Source organism: Apaloderma vittatum, unplaced genomic scaffold, assembly GCF_000703405.1.
Source record: "Apaloderma vittatum isolate BGI_N311 unplaced genomic scaffold, ASM70340v1 scaffold39957, whole genome shotgun sequence".
NCBI classification, from domain to species: Eukaryota; Metazoa; Chordata; class Aves; order Trogoniformes; family Trogonidae; genus Apaloderma; species Apaloderma vittatum.
In genome coordinates, this window is record NW_009725290.1 from 16493 (window position 1) to 24164 (window position 7672).

At 36.8% G+C, this 7672-nt stretch overlaps 1 protein-coding gene across 1 annotated transcript in view; it reads right to left on the reverse strand.

Moving 5' to 3' along the window:
- Window positions 1-306: 306 nt before the first annotated feature.
- The window catches only part of RET (ret proto-oncogene), a gene marked incomplete at its 5' end in the record, with an annotated part of 33419 nt that continues 26053 nt past the window's right edge, over window positions 307-7672 (reverse strand). The window contains 3 exons of the mRNA XM_009872833.1: window positions 307-602; window positions 2184-2283; window positions 4180-4317. Of these exons, the coding sequence (XP_009871135.1) occupies window positions 423-602; window positions 2184-2283; window positions 4180-4317 (418 nt within the window). The remainder of the gene's footprint in view (window positions 603-2183; window positions 2284-4179; window positions 4318-7672) is intronic.

Here is a 7672-nt window from a genome sequence, read left to right on the forward strand (position 1 = left end):
AAAACAGTTGTGTTTTTTTTAAAAAAAAAGTCTATTGCTTAAATTAGAGGTACAGAATGTAACATAAAGTGTTCCTAGCCTCCCCCAACAGGATAGTTGAATTAGGTACTCATTAGCATTTTATATTTCCCCTGAGAATACTTCCCTGATCTTTTTTATTCTTTTGCTGTATGATATCTAGTCATTTTACTTATTTTCACATCCTTTTAAAAACGTTTATTTTAAACACAGCTGCAAAATGACTAAAGGATGATCCTGATGCAAACTTTGACATTTACCAAAAGAAAAACCAAAGAAACAAAAGAACCCAAAAGAAGCTTCCAAGCAAATTTCAATTGGCTTCATTCAGACAAGAAACACTGTGATGGGGTTACAGAGTCTGAGAACAGTGCAGAAGAAAAATCAATTTCTTTTTTGTGTTGCTAGAATCTAGTAAATGCATGTGAAATTCTACCATAGAGTTTGTTTTCAATCCATGTGGAAGGGAGGGTTCGAGGGAGGGGAGCATTATTACAGTCCACGAGTGGTGTCTCCTCTTCTGAGAGCCCATCATCATAAAGTAATGAATCGGAAGGTGTGGAAGCTGCAAGATCTAAGTAGTCCTAGGAAGCGAACACATAAAAAGCTGAGTTAAGGCACGTGGCAGTGCTGCTGGTTGGGTACAAATGCTAAACGTGCATCTGGTTTCTTTAACACAAGAAACTCCCGTCCCCGCTGCATTTCTCTGACACCTGCGCAGCCTCTGCCCGTCTGCAGGAATAGCATCTTTGGATGTATGTGATTTGCCAGAAGACTATATATGCTAAAAGTGTCCTAATACTTCCCTTACTTAATTCTGCACATCAAGTAACGTAACCAAGAAGCTAAAGGGCTGCGCTAAGTGATTTGTCTGACCTTCAGTTTCTGTTAAGCCTGATACATACGTATGCCTGAAATATATATGTGCGCACTTAAAGGAAAAGGTGCTTACATCTTCTCAACATCTTACAAAAGCTATTACATAATCATGTGTAAAATTAGCTCTGTAAATATTGCCAAATAAAGCTTTTGCTGCTGCTGTTCTAAAACTAAGTATTTAGGTCAACCATAAAAATTCACAGGTTTTCATCTATGCTGCTGAATTGCTTTGATGCAAAAAACAAACATGAAGCATTTGCAACTAATCTAAAACACACTTCTTGCTTTCAAAATGACTTTTCCTTTGGAAATGTACTGAAATTAAACTTTTAAAAGCTAAAGTTATCCAATTTTATAAACTGAAAAATATTCAGAATTTTTTATTCAGAAGGGCAAGAAGAAAACTGACCAATTTCTCAGCTGTTCTGGATTGGCTTTGGTTTTAATTGTGATGAAAATTTCAGAAAACTTGCCACCCTCATTATTACAAGTCTGTCTCTGGACGTGCAGATCTGCATGAATCGGCAGTTACAAGTTAGTAGTTGACAAGTCAGAGGACCTTTCATTTTGCCATTTTAAATTTAGAACTTATTTTTACATTCACATTCTGAGCAGAATCGTTTCCCTTTGTTTATTAGTCCTTTTTGCACCTAGTTTAAATGCCAGCACATTCTCAAATCTGGTAATGGTTGCTGCATTTCCTCTGCTTTTCATTTGCAATGGCTCCTCTTCCAATAACTAGTCAATCATTTTTATTTAAAAAGTGGTTATGTACAAGTAGCACGTAGTAGTACACAAGTATGTATACATTTTATAAGTCTATGCAACTTGGGCTTATTTTTAGACCTCAGCATCCATCCATTCATTCCAAAAGGTCTACACAGGATTATAAAAAACTTTCAAGTAACTCAATGCTGGAATCCTACAGCTTTTGTATCTGAATCAGATTCAATGAAATACTGTGTTCTTCTAGTTCTAGGCTTCCTTGGGTTATTTATTCAGGAGTTACTTTTCACAGTAACTTTTTTCACAGTCATTTTTTTGTTTGTTTATTTTTGTTTAAGGAAGCTAGACAGATGAAGGATCACTCATCTGCATTTAGGGTTGAAGTCACCAAACGCCACTATACGAGGCAGTACTGCTTGCAAAAACATGGATGCATTTGGAAAAAACTAGATATAAATGCTTCAAAATCTGATGAAAAGTAAATGATTGTGTGGGGATTTTTTAAAATACAAAATTCTGTATATTGGAACTCAAAAAATCTCATGCTTTCCCACACTTACCCTACTCTTCACCATCATCTTCTCTAGTTCCTTGCTGATCTCAGCAAATGTTGGTCTTTTATCAGGTTCTTGCTTCCAACAGCGCAACATCAGGTTGTACCTGTGACCCACCACAAGGTGAAAAAAAGAGCCAAAATTATTAGAAGTTGGTCATGCTTCTGCTGAAATAATTTATAGTACTGAAGCACAACTGTGGCATGAAGGTCAACCACAGGCACATCAATCTTTGTTGTATGTTCTGTTAAATGTTCCCTTGAATCAACAATGGACATTCACAAGAATGAGCTTTTATTTTAAAGAGTCTTTATGAGTTTGCAATGATGACATACTTGGCTGTCCTTGAAGGACTGCAGTCTTAGGGTTCGTTCATTATTTTCATGTTCTCAAAGGACCACCTCATGTGTAGGCAGCATGCCAGATTTCTAATTGCTTTTGTTTCCATATGACTTTGAAGAAATTTGTGTATCACCGCTGATGTGTATCTCTGCTGTTACATCAGAAAGTAGAACTTTGTTCATTTCTTTAAATCCTGAAAAGTTTCTGTAAACTTTTCTCGAAAGTGAATTCTAACCTAAGACTATTTGCACAAAGATTCTCTTGGTTGCTTCTATTAATGTTATTTTGATCATATCTTCTTATTCTGTCTTTAACTGCTTTCTATAGCGTACAGTGTGGAAATGAAAAGGAATTAAAGTTTTATAGTTGAGTGACTCTCAGCCACTGGCCAAGTTCTGGATGTGTAACTCTCCAGCGTATGCCATTCCTGTTATTTTTCTCTCAAGTGTTTTCAGGACTAAGTGATCTAGTCACAAAACTCATCTGACTATGAAATTAATTGGCTATAAGAATTACAGAAAGCTATTGAAAAGCATTGCATGCTTTGCCCTCACCCGTGATCTCTCTCTTACTTGACTGGGTAAAGCAGAGAATGCAATTTAAAAAACATGGTCCCTAAAGAAGATTCTCAAAGGCTGTTAGAAAAATTTCTGACTAAGACAGAGAAAATCCAAACCAGTCAGAAAATCATTATGCAGCTTGAATAAAAAAAAGAAACTCAGACATAGCTAGCTTGCCTAACCTCATAATTATCAATGATATAACATATGTTTGAAGAATGAAGTCTTATTCCCTGTTGAGATGAAACAAACAAAATATTAAATTTTAAGCATTTGCTAGAGGACATTCACCAGTGACACTTGTAAACTTCTAACCTGCCCTAAATTCAGAAACCCTTAATGGTATTAAAAATACACATATTATTTATACTGTATTTTCTCAACCTGAATGTGGTCAAAGAATCCTTTATATTGACAATAAGTCAAAAGAGATGCTGTAGTGATTATAGCTTGGTAACTTTCTAAAAAATACTGACCATGGCCAGATTTACACGCTGAACATAAAATTATGCATCCTCTCCAAATGCCATGGAAGAACTACTGAGAGAAAATATGTCACACTGTGAGTGTTCCAGTCAATAAAATATGAACTCTCTCCAAACAAAAAAAGAAATTGTCATGAGCTTATCAAGTCACAGAAAATTTGTGGGTTTTAGGGTATAGATTTCTGGGTCAAGGTATCATTTCTCCTATGTAATGCCAGGACAACTACTAGACAATGACTGTGGATGGAACATCTGTCACGTGTAGAGAAGTACTGAAACATTTTCTTGAATATTTCAGCTTCCACTGTGTTTTATGAAATTCTCCTCCTCCCCCACTCTCAAAAGTTTTGAATATTCAATTTGTTAATTATTTGGCAAGTGTCTTATTTGATATCCCACAAATATTTTGGATGTAGCTGCAAGTATTCTGTTGGAAATTCTTTTTCTGCACTATTCACTAATTTAATTACATTCTTTTGAGCACTACATATTTCTGTTATACCTCTGAGATATACAGAATATTTTTTTATGTGGCATTTATTTAAACCTTTTTTTGTTAGAAAGTATTTATTCAAGAGATGTTTTATGAATCTAATCAGATCAAGAGGCACTTACATTTCTTCACTGCAGTTTTCTGGTCTCTCCATTCTGTAGCCTGTTTTTAGGAGGTTAAAGAGTCTTTCAGGAGCAATACCTGGGTAGGGATTTCCTCCTAAAGTTACAATCTCCCATAGCAGAACTCCAAATGACCATCTGAAAAAGAGATGATAAGTTTTCATTTAGAGTGAGTTTCAAGAGCTTAGTGTGGCTTTCACCCAAGAAATCTTTTTCTAATGTTTTCAACAACCCACCCAAACTCCAGATATTGCTGAGCCAGGTGGGGTCATACAGATGGATACATGTCCATCCTTGTTCGCAAATAGGGTTCATTAAAAAGATCAGCAACCAAGACTGTAGAGATAAGGGACAGCTCTCTTTTATCCACTGAAAAAAGCTAACTGTAGCCTGGGAAGACCTGTCTTCTCTAGACAGCAGGAAATTTTTCCCATAGTGGCCCAGCCCAAAAGCTTGTTCCTCTTCTGTATACTGCTCCTCTTTCTCCTTTGGGTACAGAGGGAGTCTAATATCCCTAATTAGCCCTTAAAGTCCTATTCAGAAATAACTGTCTAAATTTACAAGAGCTGGCTCAGCCAGTTACCAAAGGACTGGTTTGCTGTCTTGACTATGAGGTTGTGTTTCATTCAAGCACGATGTATTTATTTCAAACATAAGCAACAGCTTTGATTTCAGCTGGTCTTCTGGGACATTTCAGTGATTCAGGACTTAGTTTTCTTCTCAGAGTTGATGAAAGAAGATTTTCACAAGTGTTACACACCTAATGCCAAACCAAAGAGCAGTGTCTAATTCCCTTTGAAAATTCCATCTCAAAATGCCAGCCACAAGCATCACCTCCTGTCTGTCTACATTCCACCTGTGCTTCTCCCATTTTGCAGAACAATGCGAACTCCAGAAGTACAGTAATAAAGCTTCCAACACAAGCAGAGAAGCCAAAGTGAGTCTCATGCAGTCCTGAAGTGGCATGCTGCCATTTTCTTCTCCCTAATGCCACTCATTGAATTAATTTTTAATCACTCAACATTCTTGAGAGCTAATGAATATTTATCGCATTTTCATATACTTCATTAATATACCTCCTCATCTCCTTTTTGAAGGGTTACAATTCTGTCTATGATTAATTCAAATAAACTTTGTAGCATGGCATGTTTTATTTTTAAAATCCACCTCTTCTGCTTAAGAGGAATTTTACAGAATATGGGAGGAGGGATCAGATGAATAATTTCTTAACTGAAGTTGTTTAGTAAATGGGCATGTAAGAATAGAATGCTGTAGAATGCTTTCAAATCATTATACAAATTAAGTACTATGGGAGGAGAAATGGGAGATGAAAAAAATTCCCATTGTGCTACGCTTATTGCTGAATAAAAATGTGACCAGAAAAAGCCAGGAAAGAGCAAATATGTGAAGAGGAAGACAGTAGGCTAGCTTTCCACTGATGTCATTGACCTCTAAAGCAAAACTGGGATTTTGTAAATGTTGGCAAGTAGTACTGCTATTAAGCACTGCTAACCACTAATTATATAAAAGACTTTAGAAGTGACTGGAAAATAGAAACACAGAGCATTGGAAAAAAAAAAAATAGAGCATATTGGAATAGTTGTTTAGTATATTAATATACATGTTCACCTAAAATATAATTGTATCACCACAAACAACAAAGAATATTCATAAAATATTTCAGCGAGTGTAATTATCCAAAATAACAATCACCACCACAAGAAAAAGCACTTCATTTATCAGTTTGCTGCTGTTGGAATGGCATTCATGGAACCTAGTGCTGGAGAGGATTTACTTTTGAACTCTCTATGTATGTCTCAGGAGCATTCTGTAGGGACTTTGCTAAATTTGGAGTTGCTCTATCAGAGTCCTTCATGTGTAATGACATGAATAGCGAAGGTGACCTCACCAGTGAGTCCAAAGCACTGTGTAAGCATGGCAGATATTTAGACCACTGTCCTAAAGTGGACCTAAAACATAGCTCTGTTAAGAATACCTGATGCGCCTCCAAGAAAGCTGGTAAATCAGCGTTGATTTACATGGAGATACCAATCCAGAACCAAGAAGCAGTAAAGCTGCAGAGCACTAGCGTGCTGCCTGGGGCTCTGAGCTAGCTCCCTTGCTTGACACCAGCTGGGCAATCTCTGCATGGCATTGTATCACATCTACAGGAGATAGGCTCCTGGGCTTAATAGCAGCCCATCAGGAAAACAAGCAGGGAGGAATGGTATTGGATCCAGAAGATCAATCAACAGTCAAAGAAGAGGCAGTTACGCAACAACACAATCTGTTCTGGCCTCAAACCACAGTGACAAATCTGTTTTGCAGAAAATGAAGAAATTAAAAATATGTTAAGAAGTTTTTAAAAGAATTTTAACAATTCTCTGGGAAAAGTCATTGTAGAGAAGCAGGCCAGCTCAAAGCTACTCTGATGAGGATAAAAAGAGACTCAACAAATACATAAGCAAATCTAAGGAAAAGTAACATTCTGCTGAGAATTACCACAATCTTTACTCTTTTCTTACTCCAAGTGAAACAAAGTAAGTGAAAAAAATTTGGAAATAAATTTCTAAGGATTTTCCAAGACAGGCAAAATATTTTATTCCACTAAACTGCTCTGATCTGCAGAGAGAAGAGTAAAAAATGAATGTAAATAATTTTAGAAGCTTACTTCAAAAGGTTCCTATTTGCACGTACTGTGATTATCAAAGTATTTTCCCCCCAAATGAAATATCATTGGGATCGGTATGTTTTACTTCATTTGAGTGTAACGTAAACGTTACTTCAGTCAGATCCTCTTTTCAAGGGAAACTTGGAAGGCATCAAAATGCTACCCAAAAATGCTACCTAGTAGAAAATCAGGCATAAGTACTGCTACTTTTGCAGTCTCTTAGGGTTTTTTTGTTTCTCATAAATAAATAATACTTAGAGTGTCTGCCTGGTGACTAGTCACAAGCATCATTCATCCCAGAAAGAAAGAAATGAAAATATGCGATTCAGAATGAAATGCACACAGTCCTCTGTCTGGCTCCTTGCTTATCAGACATGAAAACAGCTGTGGTGGCCTTGCCACCTAATCATCACAGGTGGAGACTGGAACATATCCATCTCCAAGATCTCCGTTTCCTTAATTGTGCAAATGAACTTGCATCTTGGCACCGGAACCCAACCATTCCCCTAAGGTCTGAGCAGACTGTTCTTAAAATTAATTGCAGTTTTGTTATCAATTTCAATAGGACTGAGGCCAGGCGTTAAATTCTTCTTCCTTTCTTCCCACCCCATCCCTCATCTGCCAGCAAGTGTTACAGACAAGTGATGAACGGGAAATGGGAAGTTTGGGTATGACTATTATCTTTAGCAAAGACTAGCAAGTCTATCAAAGACTGTCAAGGACAGCCAGGTCAAATGAACAGATCCTACTGCTGTTGATTTCAACAGGAAATATGTACCTAAATACCTCTCAGAGTCTTTTCTTCAGATTTAATTCAGCAGG